Source organism: Haliaeetus albicilla, chromosome 10 (genome assembly GCF_947461875.1).
Source record: "Haliaeetus albicilla chromosome 10, bHalAlb1.1, whole genome shotgun sequence".
NCBI classification, from domain to species: Eukaryota; Metazoa; Chordata; class Aves; order Accipitriformes; family Accipitridae; genus Haliaeetus; species Haliaeetus albicilla.
This window is the reverse complement of record NC_091492.1, coordinates 30505340-30520220: the sequence shown is the minus strand read 5'-3', so window position 1 is coordinate 30520220 and position 14881 is coordinate 30505340. Positions and strand designations below refer to the sequence as shown.

The 14881-nt window shown below is 45.7% G+C and overlaps 2 protein-coding genes and 1 long non-coding RNA gene across 3 annotated transcripts in view; 1 reads left to right on the top strand and 2 right to left on the bottom strand.

Moving 5' to 3' along the window:
* Nucleotides 1-201: 201 nt before the first annotated feature.
* LOC138687454 (uncharacterized) lies at nucleotides 202-2734 on the bottom strand. Its single transcript, XM_069794713.1, has 2 exons — nucleotides 2423-2734; nucleotides 202-1227 (listed from the first exon to the last, which is right to left on the bottom strand). The coding sequence occupies exon 2, from the start codon at nucleotides 1164-1166 to the stop codon at nucleotides 1032-1034; it is 135 nt and encodes a 44-aa protein (XP_069650814.1). The 5' UTR covers nucleotides 1167-1227; nucleotides 2423-2734; the 3' UTR covers nucleotides 202-1031.
* Nucleotides 1071-14881, top strand: part of LOC138687455 (uncharacterized) — a 27882-nt gene continuing 14071 nt past the window's right edge. The window contains exon 1 of the long non-coding RNA XR_011326624.1: nucleotides 1071-1189. This is a non-coding gene — a long non-coding RNA (uncharacterized lncRNA). The remainder of the gene's footprint in view (nucleotides 1190-14881) is intronic.
* Nucleotides 4386-14763, bottom strand: VPS33A (VPS33A core subunit of CORVET and HOPS complexes). The gene is made up of 13 exons (XM_069794711.1): nucleotides 14608-14763; nucleotides 14455-14520; nucleotides 14235-14362; nucleotides 13487-13676; nucleotides 12535-12651; nucleotides 11649-11823; nucleotides 10742-10935; nucleotides 8847-8973; nucleotides 8598-8665; nucleotides 7872-8009; nucleotides 7337-7474; nucleotides 7007-7175; nucleotides 4386-6445 (listed from the first exon to the last, which is right to left on the bottom strand). Exons 1-13 carry the CDS (start codon nucleotides 14707-14709, stop codon nucleotides 6252-6254), a joined length of 1806 nt encoding a protein of 601 aa, XP_069650812.1. The 5' UTR covers nucleotides 14710-14763; the 3' UTR covers nucleotides 4386-6251.

Sequence of the window (14881 nt, the reverse complement as noted above, 5' to 3'; positions counted from 1 at the left end):
CTGGCAGGCCAGCCCGGCTCAGCAGAGAACAGCCTTCAGCTGTGTGTCAGGTCATCAGCAGAACTGTTAGCTGGGATCGCACTGACTGACTGCCACAGGTTCTGCTCCCCACCTTCCCGGTTTAATTCATCTTTGTTTTTCAAGAGTATATGATGTTGCTTAGCTTTTGGCTAGTTTTGCACTAGTGACAATCCCTAGCTTTTACAGCAAAGGTTTTCTGTATAGTTCTACATGAAAGGCCTGGATCAATTAAATCTATTCTTTTTATTTACAGCAGCAATTCCTGTCCTGTGAGGCTCAGTTTACTCAGCACAGTTTACTTCCAGTGAGGCAGCGCTGTATTGCAGGCACATCTTTCAGCTAACTCCATGTTTTAAGCATTTGTTGAAAAGCATTGCACACTTGAGAGTGCCAAATAATAGGCCTGTAGATAATGTGGTGTTGATGCCCCCACCCCATGAAGTGTACCTCATAAAACCATAGGAAGAGGGAAACCTTGTGCTGATTTGAAATGTCTTTTCCCAAGACTTTAAAAAAAAACCACATTACAAGTAATTTCTGTATCTCTGCCTTCACACCTTTAATGAGGCAGAGTTAGACAAGGCAGGACTTGTTTACTCGAGATGCTGGTCATGTTTGAATTGTGTCGCATCCCTCCCGTCCCTCCGCTGTGCTCGGCAGACTGCTGTGCTCTTGAGATGGCGCATGGGGTGGGAATCTCAGGAGAACTGCTGGGAGGCTTTTAAATACTTTGGGGAACAGGGGCAAATGTCTAGAAGACACAAAGAATCTGCAAGATTGCCACAAAGATGGGTAAAGTGCATGTGTAGATACTTTTTTTTTTAATACTTATTCTTTTTACATATGAAAATAAGATTGTGATTAGGCAGTAATGAAACAAAACGCTTGCAGAATTGGCGCAGGAGGAAGGCACCACAATCCTGTGTGCTGAGCAGACATGCAGGACGAGCTGCACGGTGGAGCCTGTTGCCTCTGGCCAGCCCGTGGCTGCAGGAGCAGAAGAGAAGCTCTCATTTAAGCACCAAGAAGTACGTCGTCCAGCCGGCGAGCAGCAGCGCCCCGACCAGCACGGTGTAACTGAACAGCACGAAGGCCAGCAGCTCCTTCAGCACCTTGAGGAAATGGACGGCGAAGGAGTCCGGCATGGTTCTCCCCGGCGCAGCGGCAGGTAGGGTCTTTGGAACTGCTGCCGTGCTCCTCCCCTGTCTGTAAGCAAAGGGACAGAGTGAGTCTTTCCGAGCAAGGAGGCTGCAGAGCCGATGGGGTGGCTCTGCCGTTCGGAGAAATGGCTGGGTTCAGGAGGGTTAAAGGCCACCCATCCTTCTAAGAAGGTTAGTGTCAGGTTGGACTTGTGTGTGCTTGTTCAGAGTCCTGTACTGGGTTGCTGAGCTGCCTAGTGTTGAAAAAGAGTTTGGGATCTGATCAAAGCCTCCACATTAGGACTGGTAACTAAGCAAATTACAATATAGACACACAGGCAGTGGACACTGCCATGTTGGTAAGGGCCAGAGGCCATTACAGAGTCCAGCTGCCTCCTGGTATCTTTCCCCCTGTGTCAGTGGCTGTGCATCCAGGAGGCTTCATGTTCAGAGCGGTTGCTGATGGTGCATTACCAACAGTGTGTTCTGATCAAAGTGGTCAATTCCTCCAAGGAAGCCACCATTAATATTTAATGATATAATTGCATCTAATGGAGATACTGGCACAAACTGAGCCTTTTGTTTAAGAATGATGAAAACTGGGGCTTAAATACAAGTTTGCACAGGCAAATATTTATATCTCATGTTAAAAAAAACCTTTAAATGGGAGACACGGGATAAGATGCTTTAGAATTCATCATCTAGCTGTATTTTAAAGTCATACTTACACATGACTTTAGAAATGATTGCTCATTTGTTAGTTTAATATAAAATCTGAACTCTTTCACAAAAGTTGTTGGCTCCTTAGACTTAAAGCTGTGAAGACCCATCTAAAAAATTCTCTCCAATTTACATGTTCTTGTTAATTTTGATCATAACTGTGCCTGATCAAAAATGTCCACACTCTTGGTCAAACACATAAAGGGAATATAAAACCAGACTTAAGATAAAGCTAACCTAAAAGGATTATTTATCTTCTAAACAGTCTAAAGCCAGCCAAAGTAAACTGAATTCCCATCCTGCCACTTAGAATATTTTTTTAAAGTGCTCTTGTGATAAAGAGTTCACTTTTTGGTCTTATTAAAGAGTTCAGTCATTTAATACTAAGCTCAGGCACAAGTATACATTATAGGAGCTATTGCATTTTAAAACCAGCCACAGTTTCCCAGTTGTTCAAAGCGTTGAAGTTTTCTATCTATCTATAGGCTTTACATGATTTCTGATTATCTAAAAAGATGTTGATAAAGAAATAAATGGCTTACCCAGGTAGATGATGGGCTCTACTTCGTAAAGTTCCTATATCTCTCTAGTTTTGTTCTGCAGCTGTCCCTTGAATTTCTGGCTTCTAAATGGTTTGTGCTGTAGTTTGATCCCCTTCTGATCTGCTCCTCCGGGAGCCAGGAGTAATGAGGTTGTGTTTGCAGCCTACAGAAGGACTAATGCACTAGGTGTGGTCAGGACCAGTTATTATATGACATAGCGCCTTTGCGCTCTGTGCAGCATGGCAGTACAGAGCATGCCAAATAGCTTCTCTTCCCCAGCATGCTTTTGTCAACAGTATTTTGTGATTTTAAGCACCATGGCTTACTGTTACCATGTCAAAACCTGCATTTATTTAAATGTGAGGGTTTTTTGCTCTAACAAAGCATTGTGCTATCTTACACTTTTGATTCTGCAGTTAGCTGGAAGGCTGTTGTGCCACTTGCTCCATTCTCTGAGCCCCCTGTGCTTCTGTGGGCCACTCAGGGAGGAGGATGCTCACATATGGCTGGGGATCGTCCCAGAGCAGCAGCACATTACAGGGTGGAACTGTGTGGGCTGGGTTGGGCTTTTTTTATCAAAAGAGAGCGAGTGCTGAAGACAGCCTAATACTTGCTGCACTGTCACTAGTTCACTGCTCACTAGCTTCACCCTTGCACACCTAAGAAGTCATCCCTACCTTTTAGAGAGCGAGCGCTACAACTCTTTTGCAGCACAGGGGGAGGAGGGAGGTAAGCTGTATGTTTATTTTTAGCAAAACTGCTTTCTGATAATGTTACGTGAAAAGTGAAAGTCTTTTGGGGTGGAGGTTGCGTAATGTTTTCTTTTTTTGCTTGTAAACCAGACAAATACAGACAGCAGAGAGAAGGAAGAGTATGTACTGCAAATCAAATCTCTTACCTACAAAGATATTATGATGTAGAAAATGGCCCCTTAATTTAATTAGGCTCTCTTGTTATCAAATTATTACCCGCATGGTCAGCAAGGCCTTAGACAGAAACAGAACATAATCAAGCTGCTCAGGAAGCCTGTTAAGTAGTAATTGCTCCTCCAGAGAATCGATCAACGTCAAGATGGCTTTTATTTTTTGCTGTTGTTGTTGAATAGTTCCAGGAAGAGACTTTGTCTAGTTTGAGTGTCCACACAGCTCTAGCTTGGTGGTGGTGCAGGCTACAGTCTGCAGAAAAATATGCAGCAGTGTTGTTGATTAAAATTTGAGTTTACCAAGTGTCCGGCATAAACTGTTTTCCAAGTAAGTTTTGCCTCTAGTGTTACTAATAAACACATCTGCTGGGTCAAGTGAAAGGTAAGCAAGCTGCTGAATTGGTGCTTTGTGTGTTCTCCTTTATGCACTTGTGGTGTAGCTTTTACATGTCATGAGCTTAGGTCACAAACTAGCCCAATCAGTGCTATTAATTTCCTTGCAATTAGTTCAATTTTTAAGATTAAAAAAAAAAAAACCAACAAAAACTGGAAATTGTGATAGTACAAAGACCCTCAAGGCCAAGCCAAGGACACTCTGTAAGGATTGCACTGAATCACATTGTTTCTTGGTTTTTTTCTGCACAGTAATGTCTAGTTTTTGATCCAAAGCTACTTCGATTTTCTTTTTAAATACTGTGAAATTACCTACTTTTTACAGTGGAACTGTGGAACTAATGCAGAGCAAGGCAATCGACATTTGCTCCTTGAATTGTCCAAGTTGCAGCATGTTTTGTTTCTGTAAGACAAGTCTGCAAGTTGCCTACCCACCTGAAGTAAAAAGTTTCAAATGATTAAAAATATGTTTTTCTTTAAAAGTCAAGAAATACATAGATATTTCTGATGCAGTATGTTAAGTGGTAGAACAGAATGTAATTAATGCGGAAGCCTAAAGAAAAAACATCCAGATGTTAGAAAAGTAGTTTCAACTTAAGTAACTCAGTTATCCTAGGGCAGGGGGAGAAGGATACAGCTACCACAGTGTAGGGTTTTATTTTATTTATTTTTGTATTCCAGAGAGAGAGAGAGTGAGCAAACACTTTCAAAAAAAGATCAAATACATTTTTATTTTACTCTAATTAAAGCCAGCTGGAGTTAAATGGACACAGGGGCTCTGTGAAGGAGCTGATCTGGCAGAACTCATTCTTACAAAACAAAACAATAGATTTAAACCCACAGCGATAACCGCAACAATTTGGAAAAATGAGGGCCTTTTGGCGGGGGGACATATTATGGCATTATGCACTAAGAGCAGAAATGTTTGATAAGAGAGTGATTTAAGGTGTGGGGTGGTGGTTTTTTTTAGTCATTTTTAAGAGTGAAGTGCAGTGTGAAACAGAATCCCCAGTGCTTGCTGTTGAAGCATTTGAGTATAGTGACAGTGACCAGGGAAAGGGCTGAGGTGCAGCAGCACAGGCTTTGGCAGCAGGCAGCTGCACGGGCGTAAGCAAAGACCCCTGGTCTGCCTTCCCAGCCTCTAGCAATTAGCAAGGCTGAGTCTTCCAGAACCAGAAGCTGCCTCTTGTACATGCTGGCTCAATACCACCAAGGGCCCAGCCACCAAGACCATGGAAAATTCCATCTTAAAATGTTGAGCTCTACAACAGCTTGTGGCAGCAAGTACCACAATTTATAAACTAAACAGAGGGGGTGAAAAAAGTGTCTGTTTTAAACCCGCTGTTTACTGAGTCACTGACGTACCTATTTTTGGCCTGAGTCCCATGCAGGGAATGTTTGTGTGTCTTGAAACATAAGCTCTTGACACTGATGTCATTCATACTCTGGAGTTGCCTTCCAGAGTAAGGTGGGTGTACCCAGCGCAAACAAGGCACCTCACACTGATCCATTCAGAGGGCAACTGAAGTAAAAGGCTCAAGCAGCTCCCTCGTAACTTGGGTGCGGTTGGTTGTATTCGTAGTCAGTGCTGTTGACATGCATGTGGATAGTTCAAGGTTTAGCTGTTGCTGCAGGAAACCCAATGAATGCCTTGGCCAAAGCGTGCAGGACAGTGGACTTGAGCATGTCCTACAGGCAACTAACCATAACATCTTGTTACAGTACAGCACAGGCTAAGCAGGTCCTGCAGGTGCATTATTCTGGATGCCTGAGCGCCATGAAGTTTCTAAACCTATGCAGTAAAAAAGTTAGTTTCCCCTTTACAGCAGTTCTTTTTCCATTGTACAATCAGCTTCCAAGGATGTAAGAAAACTTAGCTATTGTGGCCTGGCCCTTGCTGCTGCCTGTTGACGGGAATGTGCTGAAGCTGGGGGAACCACAAGTTCCTTGGCTTCATCAGAAAGATGAGCAGGAAACTGAACCCTAGGTACAGCTGAGTACAGATCTCTGACAGAAACAGACACAGTGCATCGATGGAATAGATCAGGCACCCGAGAGAGAAAGACAGACTGGGAATATTGGTATGAAATTAGGAACAGAAAACATCCTGCCTCCTCAGCACCTTAGGAAGGTAAAAAGAAGTAATTGCATCTCCCACTAAAATTAAACTGAAGGAACAAAAAGAAGCAATTTGCCAAATAGAAGGATCAGGGCAAATCCCTGCTCCCCCAGTGCTTGTTTGCCAATTCAGACCACGAGCAGGAATCTCTCTTTCTCCCATTGTTTGTTTCATTGTTAGTGCCTTTCAGCACTGCTTGTCTACTAGGAACTTCCACAAACAGTAGGAACGCAAGTGCAGAGAGGGGTGAGGGTAACCACATCATGAGCTGGTCTCAGGAAAACTGTCGTGTTTCTCTGACGTTCAAGCATCCATGCCAGAAGGCCAGAAGACCAGAAGCTGACGTGCCTGCATCACACAGGGCCTCTCACTTTTACTGTCTCTTGCCACAGACTCTAGAAAGGGGCAGGCTCCAGTTTTTCCATCAAGGATTTGATCCAACTTGTTCCATTGATCAGTTTTGTAGTGGCAATGATGTACTCTGTGCCTCCATCTTCCATTTGGGACAGAAATCTCAGTGCAGCAATTTCTGCGTATGTTACACCTCCCAGGAAGAACACCAGAGTGACTCGGTTCTCACCGTGTTGACCTGTGTATTCAGAAATTTACAGGTTGTCTTAAGTTTTGTTTTTTTTTTTTTTTTACATCTCCTATCCATCAGTCAAACTTAAGATGACCTGAAACTAAAATAAAGATAGCAGCTGAATTAGAGGAGAAACCTATTGGGTGGAATACTAGACTGGGGCCCAGAAATGCCAGCTCTGGAGTCTCTTTACAGGATGTGCTTCTGCCTGCCCAGGTTTAATACTAGGAGACTGATGCTGACCTTCTTTGTAAAGTAATGTTACTTATTAAAATCCCAATGTAAGGTTAGGGTTTATCTTAGTACCCCGATGAGAAGTTAAACGAATGTACAGCTCTCAGTACACATGGTGCTGTGCATTAATAGCAGGCTGAATATGTGACTGGACGTTTTAAAGAGGCCAGAAAGCTATCTGTCAAAAATGGGTTAGGTAGATGTAATACTGCAGTGGGACAGGGAGATGAGATAGATGCCTGGACTCTGCCAGCCCTGATTTCAGTTTGCCTTATTCCAGCCTAAGAGAAATGCACGCCCCTTTAAAAAATGGGAAAACAAATCAAAACTTACGCTTTTTCTGAAGGCCAGTAGGTAACTGCTGCCTCTCCTCAAAATGGGGACCCGGTAGCATCTTTAAAACCTCCTCTATGCTCCGCCACCCTGGCCGAGCCAGTAGCTGTGCCAGGCGTACACTCAGCGGAGCGTAGCCACTGTACACGTAGGAGATATCATTTGGGTTCTGCAAGAGAGAGCACAGTGTGAGCAGCAGGTGCATGCTAGTTCTTGCTGCAAAACAGCACCATAGAAATAAGTAAAGAAAAAGAAAAAGATGAAGGTGTTCCTACTGCACCTCATTCTGTATTGTCAGATGTAATGTTTACTGCTGAGGTGCCTGTTTACCTGTTCATTAACATCATCCATCCATAAGCGCAGGGTTTTCCTGATCGTTGGGTAGTTATTCCTACCACTTGTCTGAGGTTTCAGGAGTCCAGCCTTTTCTAAGTTGTTTAAGGTCAATATATGTTCATAGCCGTAAGTCTGCAATATGAAGAATTCACCTTTAATGCCATGTCAATAATCCATTACCAGAGTATTAAAAAAAAAAAAAAAAAAAGACAAAAGGCAAAGATGTTAGTTTAAAAAAATTTTTTGGTTAAGATCTCTCTAGAGAGTATCCCATTTACAGTGTTTAAACCATAATAGTAAAAAGTGCAATGATATAAATCTCTCTGTATCTACACGTTGGAAAACACATATAAGCACCTCCTGAGTCACTGCCATCAGCCCAAAGAGAAGCCTCAGCCCTCCACCTGTACACACTGGAAGTCAACACTACCCATGTATAAGATGCATCTGTCTAGAATGCAAGCGTTGTAGAGCTGAGGCCTCGATGGATTTTCTCAGAAATTTATCAATCCAAAAGTTACAGCCCAACCTGGAGAATCTCTCTTTTGTAATGGTCCAGAACCTTCTGCTTCAGTCCACTATTGCATACAGATTGCAAGCAAACGAGACGCAAGATCTTGATTAATGGATGTTTTTGAGCTATGCAGTCTTCAATATAATTGTTAACCTATTAAAAAAATTACATAAGCCATTATTTAAAGACCTGTTAAAGCATCTAGAAGACCTGGAAACAAAGATCTAGTTTTGTCTAATACCTCCAAAACAGCAAAAAAGTGGGTGCAGCTGCTCTCCAGGCAGCTCAAGACCATCTGTAAAACAGTGATCCAGCAGTGGTTCCACCTAGTGTCTTTCTAAAGCATGTCAATTCCACAGTCAATAGCTAGACTTTGATGCACTGAAAATATTCTTATTAATGGTCTTCAATCTTTCACTGATCCCTCACAGCACATAATGCCCCTGTACAAGTCAAAGCACACCAGCTGTATATATCTGCATTACAGGCAATGGTAGGTGATGGGAGCCCGGCAAAGCACACAGTACAGCACTGTCTCCAAGTACATTCAGCGATGCATGTCACTTGGAAAAAAACTGCACATGTGCAAGGAGACACACTTGAGAGCTCACAACCTTGACACTGGAAGGAGACAGACATCATCTAAACCAGATGTTTCCTCTCTCAAAAAACCCAAGTGGAAAAAACCCCAGAGAAATACCTTGGGTTTTTTTCCAAGACAGGAGTCACTAATTGTCTTACCTTGTCTGTGTCTATTCCAGACATGAACTCTTGTTCCACTGTTAAATTATCAAAGAAATCTTCAGATGCTTTGGGAAAAGAATGAAAATCAATACAATAGCAAGTGACAACTTCTTTTCTACATTTAACATTTCAGCAGAGATGCACTGGATGGAGCAAAACCAATTTTTGCCAAGCTGAATGATGTCCATCAAGTTGTCTTGCATCTTGCTATATTTAAATTAGTCAGACTATTCAACAAATACTCACTGGTGATGTCCTTGATGAGTTCTGCAATGGAGGTGTGGTTTGCTAGGGAACTTCTTGCTGCCTGCATGTGTGGCAACTGTGAGACAAACTGCTTAATCTCTCCAACGGTTTTTGCGTGGTGTCTTTCCTAAAGAATTCCGTTGCTTAGGTTAGGTCTTGTTCAGATTAATAACACCAACTAGATGAGTTTATCATGAAAAAGGTTTTTACTGCACTCACTGCAACAGCAGATACTGTTAGAGATACGCAACCTTTTAGACAAAAGACTTTACATGCTTAGACTAAAGTCACAGCATTACCTATAACAGCACTCTGATCGTTAGAAGGGGCAGGACATGATACAACGGGATCACTAGACTGGTTTTCTCCATTATACCAGTGTTGCCAATCTCTTTTCTCCACCTTTGTCTGACTTCAGCCATCGCTATTTACTCGTCAGTTTCTCTACCAGCAAAACTACCTTTTTCATGCAAGGACGAATTACTTTGCTAGCTGCCAGTAAACATGGAGCTCTAGGCAAATGCAGTCAGAGATGGGGGACATTCCCCTCCTCAAAGCAGTAGTGAAAAGTGCTGAGGAACTGGGTTGGCAGGGTCTGTGTCCCTCGTGAGTGGAAGCCTGCCATTCACTGTACCTGGCTGTAACAATGGCCCAGGTTTTGAGCAAGGATCTTATGAAGCACAATGCAGACTTCGGCTCTCAGAGCAGTCCAGAGGTCTGTATTTCATTTGGGCTACTTGCCTCTTGCTGCAACTTGGAACAAAAATAATAATAATTTGACTCATATGTGAAGGATTTAAATGGGCAAGTGCAGGCAGGAGAGCGATAATGATGAAGCCTGCAACTTAAGAAGTCCTCTGCTGCCAATATGCTACTGTTTCATTATCACCTATTACCTCTGACAATTTCTTAAATTTCTTTTTTTTTATCAACCAGTATGAATAATCCATCTTTAGCACCTTCAGCACTAATATTGCAGTAATAGACATTTACTAGGAGATGAGGCTGAGCACACAGTATTTAAGTTACTGCTACCTCCTCTTAAATGTGGCAGAAATGAAGAGGCAAAGAAAAAAATCAAGGAAATATAATCAAACAGCATAACAAGTTCTCTCGAGAATTACCATGAAGTCTGAAAGCAGAGATATCAGATCTCAAGTTTTTTATGAATCATCAACAGGATGTTTTCAAACAAAACCACAAACACACCCCACAGCACTCTCCAGCTTTTTCTAAGGTGACACGTGAGCATGAATTTACAGGTCAAATCTCCTGTAAGATAACTGTCTTTTTCACATTCCTATTGTTTTTTATGCCAGCCATAATACTCTATGAATGTACATTCTAGAGTTTTATTTCTTAAAACTTTTCTCAATGAATACAAAGGGAAAAGGACCTTTCAGTTAACAGGCAACAACAGCAACCAAGTGGAATTGATCAGTATGCTAAAATTAACCTTTGGCCTCTTGCAGAGGGAAGCAGCACCTGACTGTTCTGCAGACTGAAGAAAGCTATTCCTACGATGGAAACTATGGGCTCACACAGCAGAAATGTGGTTTAGGCTAGCTCTGAGACAAGCTTTTAACAGTGAGGATAAGAAAAGCCCCAGAACAGAGGTGTGGGGAGAAGAGACGAGAGGATCTGCATTACTACAGGATTCTTAAGATGAGATTTGACCAACACCTACTCAGAACAAAGTGGAGCTGATCTCATCCCAGGGCAGGGGAACAGACTGGAGGGGCTTCTGAAGACTACCTATTTTTTCTCTGGCTGCGGTATTACTCCATGGCAACAGCTCGAACTGCCAGTCACAGCCCTGGCCCTGCTGAACGCAGACTGAGACCTATCTGATGACAAGAATGCCCGAGGGACGCACAGTCAGATGCAGGCCTCACCTCAAAGGCTGCTGAGATGATCTTGGCTTTCTTGCTCAGCACTGACCCCACAGCATTGAAGTTCTTGTCTCGGATTTCAGCATATAGCTCTTCAGCAGAGTTCAGCTGGAGCTTCTTGGGTTCAGTGGGGAGATCTTTTCCACCTTCACCCTGCTTCTTCGGGGCAAACTTCTCAGGAGGCAGTTTCACGTAAGCTACCAAATGCAGAGAAATAACCCTAATAAGCACTGGAACTTCACCACCAGAAGTTAAGACAAGCAGGCTGTGGAAACACGTCCCCTGAACTGGAAACAGTTCTGAGCAGCAAAGCCAATATAAACACCCAGACGACTCAGTGCATATGTGTTAATTAAGGAGGGTCTCCCTGTACTCACCCAGAGACCTATACAAACATACACGATCAAAACCCAAGTGCTAGCTACCCCGCTTCCAAAAAAGTTTGGAGGCAGCCTTCCAGCCAGCCTTCAGTACAGCAGGAGGGATTAAAACCCATAAATGCCTCTCTGGAGCGTTCCTTACTACTGCCTGAAGAGCAGGAGAGCGCTCTGAATAGCCTTTCACAAACCGTTCCTGTCCCCTCAGTGTGGCACATGAGCCACCCAGGCTGGAGGGTGAAGGCATACGCTAACATTTCTACTCCACACTACGTGTTCTGTGTCACTGTGTCTGCACCCAGCCAACATCCAAAATATGCCTGTTCAATAACCATGCACTGTACTCAGCTCCCCTTCCTAGGCAAAAAGAGAGCGAGAGCTGATCTCCATGGGCTCTAGCTTGGGACTGAACCATCCCCACACTAAGATCAGGTGAGCTGCTCCCACATCACAGTTATTTAGTGAAGCAGAAACCCACCTGACACACCTGCGCCAGCACGCCGGAGACCTCCCCCTTACCCAGCAGTACTCACTGTTCTGAATTCCGTAGATTTCGTCTATCAGCCCTTCATATGTCAACTGTGTAGCTAACGGTGTCAGCAGATCGACATTGCGGTCCAGCAACAAGAGGGTATCAAAGACGGGAAATATTGAGTTCTGGCTTCCAGGGAACTCGCGCTTCATCCTGATCATCATATTAGCCACGTGCTGAAAATACATCATGTTGGTCTCGTTATGGCGCAGGCCACAACAGATGGATTGGACTCCTAGGCTCTACAAACACATGCTCATGCAAGTATGGGGCACAGCCCTGTGTAAAGGAAGAGAATGGCAAGAAGTACAAACTGGGTGACGGATGGGGGCAGGACAAGACCAAAAAAAGAAAAAAAAAAGTTCCTGTCTGCTGCTTTCCACAGCTTAGCAAGACAGTGACTGTGGCTGAAACACTGGGTTCATCTCAAGCCACTCCCTCATTACAAAAGGTACCAAATAAACCATAGATTGATCAGACAGAAGAAAAAAGGGCAAGTGAGTTATAGGGAGAGATGAAAAAGCTAAGGCACGAACAGTAGGTTACATATTTCCCACTTCATTTAGCGCTTCTGATACCGACAGAACGGCTAAGTGTTAAAACTCTACAGATAAAAGAACTGCTGAAAACATGAAGGCAGTGCATCTTTGAGCAAAAAGCATACAAAATTAGATAAATCATCCTGACAGGAAGACTTATGGAATAGCAAAGATTGTTCTTTTGGCCAGAGATGAAAAAGACCTGATGTCCATGATCCTGAAATTCCAATATGATAAGAAGGGTCTGTGGCTGGATTCAAAAAAACCCATGGGTGTATTTAACCAAACACTCCTTAAGGCAGTTCCAAAGAACAAGACGCATTTTTTCAGCAGCAACATTTGCCTTACCCGGGCACACTCGCCCTTCCCAAAAATCTGCGGGATGGTTCCATAGAGAGCCTGCAGCGTCATCAGCCCCTTTGCTGCATGGTACAGACTTGTCTGGTCACTCTCCAGGTAACACTCCTAAACAACAAGAAAGGTTCCCGATGGAAGGTGTCAGTCCGACACAGCTGCTTCCACAGCAGAATGTGGTCCATGTGAACAGTTCAGAGGTGACACAGGCTGGGGAAAAACTGTGGTTGTTGGCAAACATGGACCTTATCTCTGCTGTTACTACATCAAATCAGTTGATCAAACCAGACACTGTAATATTTCTGAACCCCACATGCTACTCCCAGTTTGATGGAGAGGAGGAAGAGCCAGAAAGTGACTGCAAATAGCCTCTCCCTCTAATGAGGCCAATGTGAGCACACACCACCTCATCCTGGCTGCTGACAAGCAGCTGCAAGCCCTGATGCGTCCTCTGGGCTACATTTAACAAGGCAGAGATGACCAAAGAAACTCTCAAACCTTTCTGTCCCCAGACGCAGCATTCTGAGAAAACAGGATACACGGCTGGTAGGTGACAGCTGTCAATTCTCAGTGCAGCTTAGCGTGCAGTATTAACCACTGTGTGTGGCTCTATGTATTGACACAAACTGCGCTGGCTCTTTGTAACAACTAAGTATTTTAAGCCTCATGAATGAATTTGTGAAAATAACGCCAGCGGTTAAAGCTGGAGGAAATGGGGTGCAGCCTGGTGTACTGATTGTTCCTTCAGCGTTTAGTCAGAAAACACACAGAGAAGTTCGGGCTCAGTTCGGCTCTCAGGATCAAGCCACGTGTGCTCTGCAAGGTCCTTCCCTGCTCTGCGGGTGACCGAGAAACCCTCCGAGAGCAAGCAAGCCCCTGTACCAAACCCCAACAGCCAACATAAAAACACACGGCGTCTTTCCTCGAAGTTGAGAGGAGCGCTTACCTTGAACGCGCTCTCCGACTCCATGGAGAGCAGGTCTCCGTCGAAGGGTATCAAGTCCAGGCTGTACTGCTCTCGGTGGATGAAGGACCCCAGCACGCCCTGCTCCTTCAGCCACTGCTCGCAGAGCAGGCTGCGGCGCGGCACAAAGAGGATGTGGAAGTCCCTCTGGGGAGAGCGGCCTCTGTCTTCCCTGGAAGAGTCACAGGCAGGAGCACAGCAAACGGTAACTCAGCTGCGCAGGCAACCAGCACAGACCGCGGGCTGGGGGCACTGAATTCAAAGGAAATAGGAATGCTGCATTTGGTTATTATTACCACCTTCCGTTCCCGGCTTTGCACTTCAGAATATTTTTTTATCCAGCCATAGGCATCTGCTGCCCCAGGTCTGAAACCAGGGCACGGTGACTTGGTTTTCCTGTGGTTCTCAAAGGGAGGGTCAACCAAAGCATGACTCATTCCAGCTAATTAGAAGGAATGTACATCCTCTTAACGAGAAATGCACCCTCTGCGTTGCCAGCCAAAGTGAACCCCTGCCTCGCTGCCTTCCCAGGGTGTCTCGCACCCTGACCTGAGCCCCCAGAGCACCTGCACGGTGGTTCCGGTGTCCGCAGGCCATTCCCCGTTTTGGGGAACCGCACGGCACTTCCAGGCCAAACCTGTCCCCTCCTTTGGCCGGCGCCCAAGAAAAGAACCACGAGGGGACCCCTTGCAGCTGCCACCGCCCCCCCCGCCACCAGCAGCGGCTCTACCTGAGCACGTTGTCCGTAATGATGTCCATCAGCTCTAGCTTGGGCCTGACGAAGAAGATGATGTTCTTGACATCAGCCTGAGGCAGGCGGCCCGGCTTGAGCGTGAACATCTTTTCCACCTCATGCTCCTAGGCGGAGGCAAGGGCGTTAGCCAACTGCGGGGAGCTCCGGTGAGGAGGCCCGGCAGCAGAGGGACCCTCGCCGCCGCCGCCGCGCTTACCTTCAGCAGCGAGTACTGCGCGATCAGCCCGAAGGGCCCGGTCAGGTACTCGTCCCAGACGATCGCCTGCGGGACGGGACGGAGGCGTCAGGCCCGGGCGCCCCGCCGGGGGGGCGGTCGAGCTGACCTTCCCCTCCCCGGCCCCCCGCTCACCTTGGAGCCCGCGCACTTGTCGAGGAACTCGCGGAGCTCCCGGCGCCCCGCCTCGCGCAACGCCGTCAGGTTGACGCGCCCCGAGCTCAGGTGAGCCGCCATCGCCCTCCTGCCGCCGCCGCCGCCCCTGGTCACGTGACGCCGGCGGTCAGCTGGAGCCCGCCACGTGACGCCCGAGGCGGGGCCCGAGGCGGGGCCCGAGGCGGGGCCAGGCAACCCGGCGGTACGGCGCCCCCTGGCGGGCGCCACGCCAACCGCGCCGGCACCAAAGCCC